Source organism: Triplophysa dalaica, chromosome 8, assembly GCF_015846415.1.
Source record: "Triplophysa dalaica isolate WHDGS20190420 chromosome 8, ASM1584641v1, whole genome shotgun sequence".
Classification (NCBI taxonomy): Eukaryota; Metazoa; Chordata; class Actinopteri; order Cypriniformes; family Nemacheilidae; genus Triplophysa; species Triplophysa dalaica.
Window position 1 is genome coordinate 15814336 of NC_079549.1, and position 19966 is coordinate 15834301.

Sequence of the window (19966 nt, forward strand, 5' to 3'; positions counted from 1 at the left end):
CACTCGCTCTTTCACTTCCCACACGCTCGGCTGTTTTTCAAATTCCCGCAATTGTAAATCCACAGGGGTTTATGTATACCTATAGATAGGTGTTTTATTTTCTGTGCTAGTAAACGGCACTCCTCCTGCACCTCAGTTACATTTGCATGGGCCTGCGTGGATGACGGAGTGGGAAAACATCACACGTATGCTCACGCACTGGTTCTGAAAATAGCTTCTCTGATTAAGAGTTATTTAGGTGAGGCGCTGATGTAACCAACAGGTTTCCGAAATATTTCAGGACATTTTGATGACTCATTATTTGAAATGATTGTGTTTTGAAAGGCTGATATCATTTGGAATATATTATTGCTGTGAAATTCCACATATAAAAGCATTTTGTGACCTTAGGGGCTCTTTTTATTTAGTGGTGAGCGGACGGAAGTGGCCCCAGGAGTTGTGGCCTAAGTAGAGCGTTCCAAATTGGTCACCAAATTGGTCACCCTCGAAAGCAGTATGTTTGCTGTAAGCAGAAAAGCAGCTCAATGGATATTGAAACAGTGCTGATTTGTCCTTTCGAACGGTTATTGCCACTATTATGTTAAGCACTGTTGTAATAAGGAACACACCTTAAAGACCCCAAAAATGAAGAGTTTACTCATTCTCTTGTCGTTTTAAATATGTATGACTTTCGTTCTTTTGCAGAACACAAAAGAAGATATTTTGAAGAATGTTGGTAATCAAACAACATTGCCTTTGGTCCTCCATTGACCTCCATTGTTTGGACACAAAATCACTGTAATATATTCATTTGTATTCCACAAAAGAAATAGTCATATACACCAGTGGAAAAAAATTAAGAGACCTCCTCAAAATTATTATAATTGTTTTTATTTTAATGTACAGATTTTTAGGTAGGCCTATGTGTTTAAGGTGTTTTTTACTCCGTGAACAAGTGACAACTTTTCATTCAATTCCAAATAAAAAAAAAAAATATTTTCATATATTTGCAGAAAAGCCAAATGGGACAAACTGCTTACCAAATGTATATTCATATGAAAAATAGTATTGTGTTGTTTAAATATGTATATTAAGACCAGTTCAAAATCAAAAGTTTTTTCTGCATTCTCTCAGTCTTTCACATTGCTGTTGGGTGGCTTTGTTAATTCTGAGTTTTGTTTCTGTGGAAATTCAACAAAAACTTGACTGGAATTGCCACTGTGGTCTGTATATGTTTAAAATGACATGAAGGTGATTTATGACAGAATTTGAAGGAATTGAATCATTTTTATTTTAAAAGGAATTGAATCACTGACAGTCTTTTTGGTCAAAATACTACTTTCAATTTTTTTTAAAACCCACTTTTTTTCATCATGCTGACAAACTAAAAGAGTTGCTAATTCTTTTGGTTTGTATTGTTTCCCTTTTGTAACCTGTGCCAGTCTCCAGCCCCGCCCCCTGAGTGCCACATGATAGACAGTTCAGGCTGCCTGCCCGGTTACAGCTAGTTGCCAGTCTGGCTACATACTTAACTTACACACACGTATTATTTAAAAACATCACTCCTTACCGATAAGGAGGGGTCGGAAGTCCACTTTCTCCCCCTCCGGCAGGTCGGATGGCTACACCTGTCTTTTTCTCTCCGGGGGCGAGTTTGTTTATTTCTGTGTTTTGTGGCATAGATGCCCTATAGACGGCGGCTCAGTTTGGGGCATTCCACCGGGCGGCTCTCCCCCTCTCTCCTTCCCTGCCCGCCTCCCCCTTCTCTCTGCGGCAGTCTCGCTCCGTACTGCACCCCCCAGCTCCAATCCCTGGAAGTTTGGAACTAATGAACTGACTGCTGAGCTGCCGCCACGGAGCTTGGTCCCAAACTATACTGTACTTCACACTCGATTTATTCTCCAGATGGCAAGACTACGCAGCCCTGCCGGGGGGGGGGCACCTCTTCCACTGAAGTGTGAAAGTGGACGGATGTTGTTTTCGGTTCCTCTGTGATCAGCTCCGAGCTCCCTGAAGCCACCCGGCAACGTATGTAGAGAATAAATCCCCCTGCTAACGGGCACACCCGAGCTGTGATGGCTGTCTGTACGCCTTGTGTGTGTGCGCCCTTGTTGGGTTTTTTGAGGTGTAGTGTCACTAACATCAGGCTCTGTGTCATCCGATGCACTCATCTGCGGGTGGTGACGGCTGATGCTTGGAATCATGACAGTTATCCCTGCCCTCTTTTTTTTTCGACTTCTCGCTCCCTCTGATTTGTCTCTCCCTTGTTCTTACTGTCTCACCTTGTCTCCTACCACTTGCTTCTTTACTCGGAGCAGGTGCAAGATATCTTGCTAAGCAACAGGTTTGCTGGTCGGCGTGGCCTGATGGAAGAAACGCTTGGTACTTCTCAGGGCTCAGGTTTTCTATATTAGGGATTTGCAACGTTGCATGTTTCTACAATTATTTATTTGATGGATGTTTGATCAAGTATTTCACTCTCTTTTGGCCAGATATCACTTTTTTAAGTTTTGTTACCAGTCTTCAAGAAGTTTCTCAAGCACAAGAAGAAGCACATTAAGTTAATAATTGACTGAACGAGTTTGATTTTCAGACGTTCAAATTTTATTTCCATTTCTATAACCTGGTTTGACAGCAGGGTGTTGATGTTCTGTTTATATTTGGTGTTCTTTGTCAGCCCTGGTGGTGGCAGTAGATGAAATGATATGAAAAAAGTGGCACTGTTTATATTTTTACATTTCCAATCTGCAGTACATACATCAGTGTCTCGCAGCAGACAGCTCTATACCTGCGTGAGAACGTTTTTGTTGTCTTTTGCTCATGTATGCCTTCACAAGTACAGTACTCATCTTCTGTGTGTCAGGACCGGCTCAGTTATACACTATTATAGTGTTGGATTTCAGTTTGAGCTTATTTGAAAGTGTAATACTTTGGCTTCCTGTCAACATTTCCAACTTACCATAATTTATGCAACCAACTGTTATCTGATATAGAAGTCCAAAATCCAATGTCGCTATTTTGAAGACATCTCGGATTTCTTCCACCGCACTCTCACTGGGGCGGTTCAAAGAGGGAATGCCACAATGGATCGCAGCAGCGTAGTGATGTGTAGATGTGTGCGAGTCCACGTGACAAATACTGCATTTCGCCTTTTCAATTTGCCATCTTCATGGTACTCACGGGTACCGAAGTACTGGAAACTTTGTTGAGAAAAAGAAAAAGTGCAGTGTTTTGGCTTATGTTTTTCCAAACCTGCTTCTTCTGGTTATATCTATCAATATGAATGATATTTGCAAATAATGAAATATCTCAAAATCTAACTGTACCTTAGGGAAAGTCTTATTTTATTTTTTCAATTCATTTATTATTGTATGTAGTGGACTTGTAAATCTTATTTAAATCTTATGTAATCTGTAAAGTAGCTTACTCAGGGTAGTACTAAATAGAAAATGCTATTTTTATAATTGTATATATTTTTGTATATTTATTTAGTAAAAAAAAAAAGTAAAAACTTAAAATATTTTTTTTTTACTTAAAAATAAAAATAAATCGTGTTGTGCATAATGCATAATATTTTTAAGGACTGCATCTTGGACATTATGCTAAACGCCATTGCTGTTCCACGGATAAAAAGAATATCACCCAGGTTCGATTGAGATGAAGGTGATGACAGAGTTTTCATTATTGTAAGTCTATTCTCTTCGAACTATTTCTTTACCAGAACCGAAACGGCACAGGAATGTTCCAGAGGAACACGGGGCGATCGGCTGCCAAGAAATACAAACGGCGATCTGAGGCTTTCACACAGAAAATGCATCCCCAGCATTTGTGAACTTTAGTAGTCTTCAGTTGAAACTGCTTCCCAGTCAAGCTTGTGGTGTGTGTATGTCACACCTTTATCGCAGAAGCTCTGTAGGTTTAGGAGGTCGATAAGGGGGTTTGTCCCAATTGCATTGAGCAAAAGAAACATTATGATTATTAAGGAAGGCTTATTGAGGTTTTATGATGTGCTTAAGGTGAGGAGTTATAACCATTTCAGTCAGACTAAATAAGTGCATGCTTGCTAATCAGAATGAGAATACTTGGAAAGAGATGAGTCATCTGTTTCACTGTTGCACCAAAAGTTTGATTCTGAAAGGTTGCAAACGACAAAGAATCAAATCTTTGCTTGATTTATGTACACATTTATTTACATTTATTTATTACACATAACATTAAATTCAGCAACGTCCATGAGAAGACTGTATTGCCTATCACACAGAGAGTCGTTCATCCTAGCATATTATAAATTACAAGTTATTTTTCAGTGCAAGTGCAAGTGAAATCTTCCTAATATAGCTTGTTGTGTACACTATGTAAACTGCTAAAAGGGAGTGCCTAAAATGGGCAAATATTGGTAGAACATTGCTTTTTACTTATTTCCCCATTAAAGACTGTATTAGGGTCGTTCATACATTTTAAATGTGTTTAGTTTTGTCTTTGAAAAAAAAGACCAGGTCATTAAATGCGCTATTTTTGCTGTTTAGTTAGATTATCATAATCCGATCAGAATATCTTTTATTATTTTTTTGGTGTGCTTGTGCTTCAAAGGCACAAGATACATAGAAAGACTTTGTTAGAAAGCTCTGACCCTGGCAGCAGGTGTGAGAAACTCTAATGGCTTGAAAATTGAAAGTCAGTTACTGCTGACACTCCGTGGACCCCATGTACTCCATATGTCACTTTTTTATTGAATACAGTCCATGCTTCTGTAAGTGTCCAGCAAATAATCTATTCTCTAGTGATTTCACTTCACTACGAGAAGAAACAGGATAAATTGAAGGTTGGTGTAAAGAGAAATTTTGTGGTCCATTACTTGTCCCATTGTGTGTTTTTAAAAGCCTTGAGGATAAAGCTGTTTACAAATTTATCCAGATTAATTTGTTGGTAAAACATGGATGGAACAAAAAAATAACCAGAAGCTTTTACCAAATGCGACATTCCCCAAGAACTCATCTCCAGCATTGTTAGACATTTTTCCTTCCGTTTTCAAATTTCATTTTCACATGTTGACTGGCTACACTAGTGCGTAGTGAGTCTCCAAAACACTGCCCATCCACACTGAAACGTCTGAAAACACTTATGTCCATGTTAAACCTAAGACACGTCAGCATGTGTTATTTCTTTCAGGCGTTTATTTACTTCCTGCATTATTATGTCAGGAGAGCAGCCAAACAACACGTCATCTTTTTTAAACTGGTAAATTTTCCTCATCCACACGACAACGCGAAAACAGCGTTTTTAAAAGTATCCATTTTCGATTGCGATTTCAAAAAGCTGCGTTTTTGTTGAAGAAAACTCTTTCTCAGTAAGGACAAAAAGCCAAAACGCAGAGAAAAAAGGGTCTTAGTTAACATCCTGGCACATCAACCAACCAAGTACAGTAAGTCTCCATGGTTGGATGCAGATGCCGAATGTGGCATTCTGGTGGGCCCATCTGAAGGCTAGTTTACTGGAATCTTTCTATCATCTTGACACTGGGCGTCTAATGCAGCACCGCGTATCGCAATACGCCGAGTTTCAGAGAAAAAACGTCATCTCTCATTATCAAATTTCAGCCGCCTGTTTTGATTGGCAAAGCCAGCCGGCCACACAGCCGTGTAATATTCGAGCCGCCCAAGCAGTACTCTGAAAAAGTAGCAGCCCCTGGGTTGTTCTTTAACCTCACAGTGTGAGGAAAAGTGGCGGTTTTCAGGGGGTTGAGAGCATCTAACGTGGAGCCTAGGGGGACGGGGGTTCCCTCTCATGCGGAACTGGACAAATGTGGAATGAGGAGAGGATCAGATGTTGGATCTGTTAATCATTCAGCTGGAATGGAGCTCCAGATGCCTGGTGCGTCACCTGTCAGAGCCTGTCCGTGGCACATTTGTTTGCACAGATTTCACGTGTAAAGAATGAGGGTCACTTGCCCCCACATACTGTAGTTACAGTTTATTATCACCAGTGATGCAGGTGTCATGGTGGGATGCAAAATGTCAGAAATTAAAGCTAATTTAATGGCTACTTGAGAATAACAGGTAACAGGTGGGGCGTCTCCCACTGCTTTCAAGTACATGTGCGTTTAAATATATAGGTCACCCCAAATATTTCATATATTATGCTTAAGAAAGACACTATGTATACTGTATTCTGAGCACACAACGGTGACAAATGGTAAAAACAATGGTAAATGATGACCAAATTTACATATATATTCTCAGGTGATTTGAATGTTTTAAAATTCTTTATGCCTCTTTTTAGCTTTTCTTCCCCCCCTCACTCATTTAACTGTATAGGGAATCCATTATGCATTTCAGATGTTAAACAAACCGTTTTTTCAACTGCTTTGATTTAGACACTGAATAATCCTCGAGTAGATCCATTTCTTGGCATACCACACAGCTGGAGACCAAATTCTCGACAAATCTGAAGGATTTGGCCTTTTTTAAAACTTGAAAGTCCATCCTTTGTTTGGAGTGTTTTGTGGACCTGCTGTCATGATACTATGTCGAGCTTTAATGATGGAAAGAATCAAAGATCCCTCGAACCTGTGATTCTCCTGGACACTCTGTGGGATGCTGGGGGATTGGGGGAAGGGTCTTTTTTGAAGCAACTAGTTGGATGGGCTTCCATTAATGTAAAACATTTTAGCTTTCAAAGTATTTTATTCCGGCTCTGGGTGGCTGGGGCACCTCAGGAGCCGAGCTCTTCTCAATCATTTTCTTTCTGTTTTGGGGGGATGAGTTAGTGTGCCCTTTCCACTGATAACAATTAAGATATTTTGCTGTCTGGAATATGAGTACAAAGAGATACAAGTGATGATAAAGGAGCACAAAATTGTCGGATATGAAATTTGATACATTACACAATTCAGTGTGGGGCAATGGTTATTTCAATCTGATTGGTTTGTCTTCACTTTTCCTGTAGAGTTGTTTTTTTGAACATCAAACATATATAAATGTGAAACCAGTTTGAACTGGTTCTGCAGTATCTTCAACACCGGATCAGTAGATGAGAGTTGAGCACTCAACATTCATAAAGCTGTTCCATGGGGGATCCAGTCTGACTTACTGCTTCATAAATCCATCAACCCTCCTAAAATTACTACTGTTATCACCAAATAAATTATAGGCTTCAAGCGTACCCATGACTGCCTATTGAGAAGACGTTTTTTGATCATTTGGCAATTAAACAACTCTTACCATATGTAAGTTGAGGACCATAATGTTTGTTTTGACATGTGAGCGTCTAGATTGTATGTTGGGTTTAATCCGTTTTGCTAGGATATTCCACACTTCAGATATCATGTAGGAGTCTGACTTCACAGAACTTTGAACATTCTGTGTTTTTCTTGTAAAAATGACTGACAATGCTGTTGTTATTACCAGGTCGAATGACAAGGGTTTTATGGTCGAGACTAGACTAGAATAAAAGAGGGAGTCACAGATGTAGACTGACTTCAATACCATTTATTACGTGGCCGTCATGGTCTGGGCTGAAGTTAAACACTGTTTGGGTGGAGTTGACCCTGGCTGGGGCTCTTTTGTGGATGGTGTGAAGATGACCTAGGATAAGGAGTTCCTCATTCAAGTTGAATTAACCCCAAGGCCTCTCTTCTCCTCCTCTCTCTTTCGTGGTCACTCTCATCCCTCCTCTGATCTAAGCTGACAAGTCCTGAGCTACCGTTTCCTCTTACCCCTTAACTGAGACCACATTTCCTTTGGACAGTGTCGTGTTCAGACCAATGGAAACCTCATTGTTCCGCCTTTTTCCCTCCCACCTTCAGTTTTCTTGGGCCGCATCTGGTTTGAATCTCCTGGCGTGTGCTGCTGTGTCACAGTTAGGCCCTGGAACTTGGCATTAACTTTGATTCTGCCTTCCTCCACTTCCTTTGGTCATGTGTTTTTGGTGTTTGTGGGGAAGGCTTGTTTGCGGGGATTTTCACTTTATGGTCACTAGAGAGGTCGATCCCTCTCGCTAGGTCTTTCTCTGTTCTCTAATCCCAGGCGCCAACTACAACTTCCCCTGTAAATTCACGTAATGTCTGCGCTTCCAAACTCTTGCATCTTTTACAAGTGCACCAGTGGCCAAAGTGGTATTTCCGGGGTTGCAGTTTTATTACAATATCTCATATTTGGAAAATGTTTATCATTAAAATAATAGTTATCATTAAAATGATAGTAATTCTATCATCATTTACTCACCCAATCAAACCTGTATGTCTTTCTTTCCTCTGCAGAACACAAAAGAAGATATTTTGAAGAATGTGGGTTAAACCAAATAACATTGGGGCCCTATTGACTTTTGTTGTATGGATACAAAACCAATGCAAGTCCGTGGGTATCGCCGGTGTTCAATTACCACTATTATACAAAATAAAAAAAATTGTTTTCTGCCGAAGGGATTTGAAATGACAGGATGAGTAAATGATCAAATAATTTTCATTTCTGTGTGAACTGTCCCTTTAAATGCAAAGAATCGTCCAGTAGTAAATCGGCATACAAACGCTTTCACTGGTGTGCACATTTTTTTTGATTGTTATGAAAAAAATACAATAAAGAACATCACAAGAATACACAACAAACAATAAAGGTTGCTGGTTTGATCCCAGCAGCCACCACCAGTGTGTCCTTGAGCAAGACACTTTACTCCACGTTGCTCCAGGCGGATTGTCCCTGTAATAAGTGCACTGTAAGTCGCTTTGGATAAAAGCGTCTGCCAAATACCTAAATGTAAATGTAAACGTAATAAATAAAACACAAAATTGAAAAGAAAAACTGTGCGTGTTTATACTATATTTTATAAAACATAAAACAATAGGGTTTACAAAGTAGTTTGATTCATACTGGACCTCAGTTTGTGTTTGACATTGTTTGTGGATCATGACATGTTATACACACGTTTGAGCTTTAAAGCCTCTCTGTCCTTTGAATTTGACTGTATTACAACAATGGTACGAGATGAGAGGTATCGTAAAGTCTAGTGTTATGTGAATAGATTTGCACACTTAGCTCCACTGACGGATTTTGACGGTAATTGAAACTTTTTTCATAAATAAAATTGCCTGATTAAAGCATTTTGATTTTACATAGAGTCTAAATGGTAAGTTTAAACAGTAGAGCAGATAAAGGATTTGAGTTATTAGAAAATGTGGCCACACCTTCTATTTTTCTTTTTTGAGTGCTCACCAAAAGAGTTTGACATTCTTTTATATATCCATGCCGGCCACCCACAAATCTGACTGTGTTTTACGGTGTTCACACAGTTAGGAAGAATTTTCCATCCTTAATTATGTAACGCTGCAATTCAATGTTCTGTTGCAAGCAAATTATGCATTATTGCGTCATCGAATAGAGCCTACCAGATGCAAGCTGGTCATTTTGGTGACCAGCTTGCATTTTCAAGTCATTTCAATTCTGTAGTGTCAATTCCGGAGAGTTCAGTGCTTTTGAAACCATTGAACCTGAATGTTTATTTTGTGTGCCTGGCAGGAGGCAGCCCGCAAAACCATCCCGAAGATGTTGGCAGAGCTGGATCTGGGGCGAACAGAGAAATGCGTCAGAGTCAACTCTGTGTCCAGCGGCCTGGCCGAAGCCGACCTGGATGTCATTCTGCAGGCGAAGGTGCTGCCCACGGCACTCATGCTGCCAAAGGTGGAGGACACGGGAGAGGTGCAGTGGGTGAGTGAATCATACTCGAGACTATTATGAATCTTAGAGTAATAGCACATCATATCAAATGTAGGATGATTACAGTTAGATTATAGTTCATGTTGCAATAATTATATTTTATCCCAAAAATTGAAGACTACTTCATTAGAAAAATGAGAAAGTATAAATACCTATTATGTGCTTTTGCATTTTCCATCATTTGTAAAGAACACAGTAACCTCGGAACTCACAGGGTAAGAGGAAACCGCAGGTCTTTTCAAAGCAATAATAACAGTCTTTTCCATTACTCTAAAGACGGCCTGATGTCTCTAGTTCAGCCCAGAGAGAGATGGGCTGTATTTCTTGGCATCAGCTCAAGAAAGCCATGACATTTGAAATTGACCTGAAAAGACAGATGTCACCAAATACACTCTATCAACCTCGATTCCCGGAGACACACAGAGCCACTTGAATAAACCTACTATACATTTGGTAACGTTGAGAAATTATGTGTAGGTTAGGGGGCAAAAAATAATACATCCCTGTTCACATACAGTTGTCCTAAAAATAGTTTAAATCCCTTTTTAAATTCATGTTTTTGCATTAAAGGTGCTGTGTGTATTTGAATACATATAACTACGTTTTCAGAGGTATTATAAATTGTGTATATTTTATATTAAATATATATAAATGTCATATTATATTTTGACCTTACATAATGAAGTGTTATATTTTTATTGCCTTAGAATGAACTATTTCTATCCACACAAATATGTCATCTCCTTCAGCAAAAAAACCCGTAAACGTGACAACATCTTAGTCCTGTGTTATCCTCCGTAGTGCTTTGAAAGGAAGGGGTGGAGTGAGACGCTGGTTGCAGTTCGCAACATCATCACTAGATGCCGCTAAATGTCACACACTGGACCTTTAAGAAAACAAAATATTAGTTGCATTTGATGCTGAAGTATTTATCGTAATCAAAATTATCGTACAGAAGATATCAAGCAGTTCTTACTTTGAAGGTCTTTATTCAAGTGATACCAACACCTGTGTGTCTTTTAACAGGTGTTAGGGATTCTTGTGGACCTCTGTCCATCCATCAAAGCGGGGCGGCCTCAGGAGGCCCCGGCGGCACCCAGCATGGCCAGCACACCAACCCCCAAATCCCTCCAGCCCATTTTCCCAATCAGCCAACCCAGCCCAAATCTGCAGTATTCAGCTGCTCGGCATGGGCACTGAAAGGGCCCTAAAGAAGCCACTATGTCTTAACTAGGTAGATGAAGAGAGGGAGGGACGGAGGTAGTGAGATGGAGGGGCCCCTGTCTGTTGCTCACAGTTAGTTTAGGCTCGGAGCAGGAAGTTTTTAACTAGTGGTTTTAATTAGTGCTAATATATTTCCTGGGCCGCTTTTTCCCTTTTAATTGCAGACAGGTGTTCATATTTCTCTCTCCCGTTCTCTTGTGTTAGGGTTTTTTGTCTGATTTTGTTTCCTCCAAAAATATTAGACATCCCCTGTTAGCTTTCCTTTAACACACTGTTGTTTAAGGCCTGCTGATATTAAAAAAAATTATATGAGAAAGCATATACTTTTTCTTTTGGTACATATCAGGAATCCTCTCTCAACCACATATCAAAACAAGCCCATTTTGAGAGTTTTCTCCAAATAAAATTGACCACAACATCACCCATTCACTCCCCACATAGCCACTCAAAAATCAATACAACCTCCAGACATATGTCACATTGGCTAACACACAGCAAGCAGTGTGTGTGTGTGTGTTAAAAAAAGGTGCACACATATGTGGCGGGGGTTAGAACATGCTCTCCACATGCTTTGCACACGGTTGAGCCCGTAGCCGCAGCAGGATATGGTAGATTGTGAGCAGAGAGGAAGTCGTGTAGCACTGACCTGACATGGGCACGCTGCTTTGAAAGTGGCGTGAGACAAACATGAAAGGAGAGAGTGATTCTCTTCTCTTTGCTGTATTTTGCGACTTTGATTTTAGTTACATTGTCATGGTTTAATAGAATCCCTTGTCGGTTATTTTAGTGTTGCTACAGAAAATCTGTAGTGTTGCGGAACTTGTGGAATCAACCATTACTGTCATAAAAATGATTTTAAGGAAATTATTGTCATTTTCAGATGTTAAAATGGTTTGTTGTGTCCTAGTTTGGTGTTTATGTGTAAATAAGACATTCGTGGATTATTTCCTGAAGAGTGTAAATGCAGTGATTAGGTTTGTTTGCTCCATCATAGCAACATCGACTCAACCAATGGTGTGAGTTTGAGGCGGAACGACTTATTTGTTCAACCAATGGATGATGGATGGAGAGTTTGGGGGAACCTGTTGACCTTTGACCTCTTGACATTTCTATTTAAACATAAAACCCAAAATGTCCACATTGATTCGGGCATTTTTGAAAGACAATCCTTTATGAATTTATTATTATTTGAAATCTATCTTTTTGCAGAACCCCTAGAATTGGTACATTGTATATCAAGGTGTTAAAAAAAAATGTTTAAATCCTTGACATTGTAATTTACCAAAATACTAGTTTTATAAAACTGAAATGAACAAAAAATCTTGGTTTTGTAAATCCAGTGGCATTGTTACGTGACGAAGAAAATAATTTGCAGCATTTTTCCTTTGATCCCAGAAAAGGATCACCTGCTATCAAGTGCTATTGTGTTGCATTAAATATCTCTCTTTCCCCGTCTTTTGTGCGCGTGTGTTGTGTCTGTGATAGGCAGTCAGCGAGTATCTAATCCAACGCACAACACAAAGTCGTACCACTACAAGCCTGATTATCTCTCTCTCTCCTCCTCCTCTTCTTCTCTTCTCTGCAGCCGACCCTAAATCCCTCTGTTGTTTATTTTCTTCCCTTTTTTCACGTAGCTGAGCGAAGGAACCTCCAGACTGATTTGTTGCTAAAAGATGGACTTACTTGTTTCCTTTTGTGTGAAAATCTTCTGCTCTCCCTTTCTGTCTTCTCTCCCTGCTTATTTGACTGACAAGGCTTATTGGACTATAACAGGCGTAACTCTCCCCCCCTCCTCCTTTTGTCCGCAAACAATTCTCCCACAGATTCAGAGCCGTGAGCATTCTTTGGCCGCCACACTACCGAGTCCCGTCCCTCCCCGTCCGCTCCTAATTCTCTTCTCCCCCACACGGTGAAATGAGCACTTCAGCAGGCCGGAAACATTTAATCTGGCCCTCTTTTGAAGAGAATTAATTGAAACTTATCCACTTGCCGCCTTTTTCGCTCTAGCAGTTCCCTCGGCCCGAAATCCCTTCGTCGTTCCCAGCCGGCGCCGGTGGAAGGGGCTGATTTTGTGGCACTTGTTGTTGAGAAGTGTGGGTTTTAGATGGCTGAACGAGGACTGAAGGAGCCTGGCCTCTATTGCCCTATTGACAACCGGAAAAGCCCTCTTCACTTGACACCTGAGAGCGGTATTACCGTTTAAGCGACTATGGTTCAATGCCAAGATCCCAGGGGCTGTGTAAATATTGAATGGGGCCATTCGGTCCCGATACTTCAGCGCAATGAAAGCACACCTGTAATGTGTCATTCGCCGACGTCCGTCCGCCACGGCAGGCGCGTGTCGGGGATTGTTTAGGGCAGAGGTTTTCGTTTTTTTATTGAGGGCTACATAAATGCTTTGTTTTGCTGCAGAGCAAAAATACGGGGCCGTTGGAGAGGGCAGTGTAATGTGTGATAAAAGAGATGGTGAGGAAATGGAAGGGCCACTAAACAAGCCAATCCCTCTCCCTCCCTTTTTGCGTTCGAGGGGAATATTATGCTAAGCCTTTGGCGTTTTTATGTTGCCATAGCAGCGTTACCCCTGCAGGGTTGTGACCTCAGATGATTACAGTACAAAGCTTATTGGGTCTTGAAAACCCCTTTGAAGATGAAAAGTCTTTGATGGTTTATATTTATGCAAATCTCTCAGATATGATTTATCCTACTGAGATTGAATGGGGAGATGATTAAAATTCCCCCATTAGAAAAAATCCCTCAATGAAAGCATATTCTTTGAGCTAATAAAACAAGTGTGTGTGGGATATTTTTGCCTTTATTTGGAAAACTAGCCTTGACGTACCTGAGGTTATTTTAATCTGCTGTCCCCGACGTGTGAAAGAGAGACGAATGGGGAACAGGGAATTACACTTTTCTGCTTTGAGTTTTTTCCCCTTCCCTTTCCCCTCCCTTTTTTGGTACAGGCTTTAAAAGAAAATATCTGACAGAGGGAGCTTTTGTGTGTTTCCAGATGATAGATTTTGGAATTTGGGCAACCCCACTGGCAGTCCACAGCTAGCTGTGAACTGGTCTGTTGGAAAAAATCTGAACGCTTTGGTCTTCAAAGAATCAAACTTCATTTTAAAGCCTTCTTAGGTGAGCTCAAATATGAGCGGGAAAATGAATAGAGCGGAGAAGTTTCGTATCACACGCCGCATGTCTTGCGAGTCCTTCCACCGGGGGAAGCAGAGGCTCGGCATTAAACCGAAATGAAACGCACTCCCAGACTGCTCAATTCTCATCCCTTTCTACCTTTCATATTCAGCATTTCTTTGTAAATTCAGCCAGGAACGTGTCGTATATCTCGAGGGCCCCTGTGAAACAGGAGTTGTCCAACGACTTTGGAAGAAAAGAGTCTTTGATTTTTTTGTGTTTATTATTTCTGCTAAACCCTGAGTCAGATGTCTTTAAATTCAATTTGCGTAAGGTGTTGTCAGTTTGCAAGAGATTGAAGCGTTTTTTTTCAATAATTTTGAATGTGTGTCTTTTTCAGTTTGTTGACAGGTTTCAACAGTATTTAAAAGGCAGAGAGCTTAAGGAACCCATCCGTTTGGTCACCTTTGTGGAAACGGCTGTAGGTCTGCTAAATTTTAAGGTAAATAAAAACCCTGCAAACTTTATACATGTATATGTTTAATTTTCTTTTTTTTTATGTTTCTATATATTTTTCACTACTTTTCACATGACATTCAAAAATACAATAATCAAAAAAGACATTTTTTGTCCACTTATTATATCCGCAGTTCCTTTTTGCTCTTTATTATTTTCCTTTCCTCTTTCCTCTTTCCCCACCCCCAAACCCTCTGTTGTGCTGGCTAGACAGTATCACAGAGGCAAGACAGGGAAATATTGCAGAGTCACAGCGAGAAGTAAAATTAATTTGGAACCTAACAAAAGCATTCAGGAAATTCCATCTGCTCCACGCCTGACACGGTCACATCACATTCCAGACTTTCTTTCACCAGTCTTAGTTCTGGGGTTAGTTTCAGCTTTGGAGCGTCTTCACAGATTTCTAGATTTCTCCATCCACGGAGACAGAGGCGCATCAGGCCGTTAATTGTGTGTGCGTGCGTGTTTTTCTTTAGAATAACTGATCAGGTTCCATTTTGAAACAGTATATGAAGAACAGAGGCATGGACGGCGATTAAGGGAGTTTGGGGGAAAATTAGAGCCGACTGACTGGGTGACTTGATTGAGTGCCAAAGCACGACACACACACACACACTAGACACAGCTTCTTATTTTCTCATTCTCTTAAAGGCAGTGTGTGAAGCTCTTCGCGATTTGGGGCCAAAGGCAGGTTTTCATCACGATGGCGTTGTCTTCGGTTCAGATGACTTCTGTGCCAGCATAGGTCTGTTATCTTTATCTCACCATTTACCATGTATTTATTTCACGGTTTCTGTTGCGGGAGAATACCCCAAACATTATTCTCAATACACAATTATATGAACGTAATGCCATTTTGCATTTATACATATCAGATTAACCAATCATTTTTATTTGTGTTTCAACTAAAGGAGCCACACGCACCAAAGATGCTAAAGAGCTCCTGTACGCGCGGCAGAAAGTGGTGGTCACCACGAAAGCGTTCGGCCTCCAGGCGATTGATCTTGTTTACATCGACTATCAGGATGTGGAAGGACTGAGGCGTCAGGCCAGAGAAGGAGCTCTCATGGGCTTCACTGGTACTCTCACATTTCTTTTCACACACTCTGCTTTTGATCTGACCAGGTCTTCACATGCATTTATAAATGCATGTTAGGATTAGTAAGGTCATACACTGGTTTGTCTAGAAGATGCCCACTGCCTAAGCCACATCATTTAGAGAACATGTGATTGGCTGTGAGGTGGTTGACGTCATAAATTTACTGTCTTAAAGGAAAATTTAGGGTTAAATGGTAATCGATTGCATGTCTGAGATGCTTGTGACCGAGCCACAATATATAAACCTTTAACGGAAGTTACGCAAGTGTGAATGGGAAATATTTATTTATTTATTAAAAAAATGTATTGGTCTGATCAATCAAATCAATTTTTTTTTAAATCCTTTTTTGTGTTTTCAAATGTGTGGAACTTGGCCTCTTGTGCTACAGACAATAAAAGAGGTTGAGAGAAAGTTTACTATGTTTGTTTGTATGCATATGTGTTTCTTTATTTGTGTGTGTGTGTGTCCTGGTGAGCGAGTAACTGGCCACGGGTGGCCAGACACAGCCCTCCTCTGAGTCTCTGCTAATGAATATATAATTGCTGTTTGCAGAATGCACACTGTTCTCTCTGCACATCCCTGTGTACACTAGAACTGTCCTGCCTGCCGAATAGAACCCTCCTCTGCTGAATATCACTCTTCCTTTTTTATGTCATAATTCTATCACTAATTTATTTAAATATGCAAGTTTTCTATTTAAAATTATTATTTAATAAATGCAATTGAGCAAGCACTTAAACATTTTACTTTTTAATGCAGAAAATAATTAGGAGCATTTATTAATTGTTGCATTATTAGCAAAACAACTTGAAATTTTTTTGTAACTATAGTATTTAACTGTGCTATATTTTTGTGGAGAACTTTTTATTATTATTTTGGGGTTTGTAGTGTTTCAGGAAATCTATCGGGTGTCAAAGGAATAACGTTTGTTTGTATTTTCCCGGCAGCCATCCTGCGGCTTGATCGTGCCACGTTGCGTTCCATCAGTCGGGGCTGAATACAGCAGCCAGTCATTAGGCAGGTGGGGTCGGGTTTGATGACTCTCTTGTGCGAGTCTGAATCGGAGCAGCTCTCGGATAGCATGCGTTGAGCTCATGTCACCCCGTTTGCCACTGCTAGTCTAAGTTCTTTGTATGGGGAGGCCTGCAGAAACACTGTTTATATTGTTACACTTTCAGTGTGAAGTGTGTTTGTATGTAGGAAAATAGGATATTGGAAATACAAGGCAATAAATACCCTTAGTATGTTAGGCGTGATGTTTTTCTATTGATCTGATGCGTCTTTTACTTCTTTACTGACACATTTTATTAGAAATTATAAGAATTGGAGGCTTGGTTTAAACCACACTTTTACATTCATTTTGATGTTTTAGGACTAAGATTATTACAAACATTGCATGATGGACAAATATTGTATTATTACATTATTATTTTTATATATTTTATAATCTGGGCTTAATAAAATTTACCCTTTAAAATTAGTAATAATTTAACCATTTATTTACAATCTAATCTGCTACAAAAGAGGAGAGGTACATTTACAAGTACCAACATATATTTTCTCTTTGTGTATGTATGACTGCACATACTGTGTCTAAGCATTATTTCATTGCCCCTGAACTCCCCACCTGTAAATTGACCTTGAATCATGTTTAGACCTGTTTGTACCTTTAGATGCATTATTGAGTACACAGATACTGTGTTGTGCAATGAATAAGAATGATTGTATGAAGTTGTATGAAAGAATGTATTAATATCTGGTAAAATAGACAATAAAATGTTTATGATTAAGGTGAAAGGTATTTTTTTAATTATAAATAATACAATTTTATAATAGTTTAATTATTTCGATTCCTTTTTATTTCATAGCTCTTTCAGTTCATTAATATTGAACTACTATAACCTCATATTTTAATATTTTGAAAAAATTGCCGTTTTTGGCCAGTCTTTCATAGATTTTGTCACTCTAAGCGCGCTTCTGAAAATCATCTTTCATGCGCACTCTGTTAAATGGTAGTGGGCCAACCAGACATACCCAAACCAGATGGCACCTTATGATTGGCCTGCCACTGCACATCATTAATGCTCCCTAATGCCAATCGGCCAATGGCAGTGTGGCGTAAGGCCTCACCACGCCCACTTTGCACGCTCTGTCACTAGCTGGCTCGGAACAGACTGCTCCTGAACAGGTGGCAGTCTGGGGAAGGGGGCATATTTTGTTGATGTGAGGGAACGACCCCCTGCCAGTCTTTTCTGGGATGGGCGTCACAAACATGGACCTTGAGCCTCAGCTTTAGGGTGTTGATCCAACAGGCCGTCTCCTCCAGAGCCGCGGAGGGACGGTACACACACATGCTGGTCCTCAGCCTCCATGATTTGTCCGTCTGCGGCACTGTTGGCTCAATAAGAAAACACCGTCACCAAGCTGGTTTGGTATATTTAGATCGAAGCTCATGTTTTAGCTGTCATTGGTAAAGAGATGCATTTCCTTGACGCCTCATTCACTGTCAGTTACGTGGCTGGAGCATATTGCCGTGATGTATTTTGGCATGACAATGTGTAAAAGTAGCAGCAACACCTGTGTATCGCAAGAGCGTGTTAACATGTGACTGACATTATGCTGCTTTATGTAACATTGTGTGCTGAATAATGTGGGAAGTGAAATGGATAACACATGGCAGAGGCTTGTTTCAGTGGGGTCAGCCGAGGTAAGACACTCAGATGGAGCTAATGGTTTTCTCATGTATTAAATTCTGGGGCGGGCAGCTAGCTACCTTACTGTATTTATTCTTTAGAGACAAGCTAGAGTTTGGATTGATGTTATATTTCAAATGGAGTTTCATAACCCAGAAGTTTTATCTGGGAACATGATTGCTGATTATCTTGGCGTAATACTGGACAGATGTTATTTTTGAGAGTAAGGTTTTTGCTGCCTTGGCCGTAATCCGTTTTAGCTTCTTAATGATGCTCCAAAATTGTGCAGAAGAGATTTGAAAATGGCCCTAGGTGACATTTGAACAATTGTAAAATCTATTCCAAAATTGGAGAAACTAAATGATCTAAAATACTCTTGTGTTAAATGAAACATTTTTTTGTCAGTGGTCATGACTTACCCTAACCCATGAAAAGTTGAATCTGATGTTGAGGCAATAATTTATACATAACTGATCTCATGAGAAGTATCAGTTGCCACTGTCCGTGACCTCTATATTTGCGTGCGTGTGTGTGTGTTAAGGTTACCGTGTGTGTACTCTGTGACTCTCGCACAGTCGTGTAATAAAAGCAGCGAGTGAAGTCTCACAGAGGCTGACTCAGATTGGAGTGTAACTAAGCGTGCAGTAAAGTTTCGGAGTTCAGCGGGGCACAAGACGAAAATCGGGATGACACCCATAATTCATAGCATCCTCTGTACCTGCTGTGTCCCTTACAATTCACTCCTGGACAAAGAAGAGCCAATACCAACCAATGGCCGTCCTTTTACTGAGCCAAAGCCCTCTAAGACTACAGCAATAATCCTATGTACATTTTAGGTTTCCACTGAATTCAATCACTATCTGTAATAGTGTGTTAGTTAGTCCTATATTGTTAAAGGTACGGTAAGTGATTTAAAGCAATTTGTCACCCAATCTGTGAAAACCTGGCTTAAGTCTCAAAATCATGAGATAACAAGCATCAAAGTTTGGTTTATATGATTAATCTCACTTTGATTTCAATGTTTGACATGGGACTATTCAATCAATATTTAAGATATCAAGATTATATTTACACAGAATTTTTCACATTATATAGGGTGGTTTAATGGTTTTATTTTTTTTTTTTTTTATTTATCTCCGATGTATAGTTTATTTATTTTAATACATTGATTTTAAAGTATTGATTTCTGCATGTTTATAGCATGATTCGTTTCTATTGAAATCTCTGTTGTTAGGTTTTAAATAACCCACACACAACCTGTGATTCGCACAATAGTAGTTGGTTACAGGGACGTTGCCTAAATGACCCTTTAAAGGGTGCAGAACAAAATCTTTATTGCTGCCCCCCTCCCTTGGGCCCAATAACACTGCTATACTATAGAGTACTTTAGTGTTATCCATTTGTCACAGCCCCAGACCCATGTTAAACATCCCGGTTGTCCCCTGTCCCCAGTTATTTATTCTCAAGGTCTCTAGATTTGGTAGAACACATTATGGCCTGAAATGACCTAAAATGGATAGTACACCCAAAAATGAAAAGTCTGTCATCGTTTAATCATTGTCTTGTCATTTCAAACCTGTATGACATTTTTTCTTCTACAGAGCACAAAAGAAGATATT

At 39.9% G+C, this 19966-nt stretch overlaps 1 protein-coding gene across 2 annotated transcripts in view; it reads left to right on the forward strand.

Annotated features, from left to right (window-relative positions):
* clybl (citrate lyase beta like) overlaps positions 1-19966 on the forward strand; it is a 56462-nt gene that overhangs the window by 31705 nt on the left and 4791 nt on the right. Inside the window, exons 3-7 of one of the 2 annotated variants that reach the window (XM_056754437.1) lie at positions 9489-9677; positions 14440-14541; positions 15207-15300; positions 15467-15634; positions 16602-19905. In XM_056754437.1, coding sequence (XP_056610415.1) covers positions 9489-9677; positions 14440-14541; positions 15207-15300; positions 15467-15634; positions 16602-16651 — 603 coding nt within the window. In that variant the 3' untranslated portion in view covers positions 16652-19905. Of the gene's footprint in view, positions 1-9488; positions 9678-14439; positions 14542-15206; positions 15301-15466; positions 15635-16601; positions 19906-19966 lie in introns of those variants that run through there. The other variant, XM_056754436.1, reaches the window with a different exon arrangement.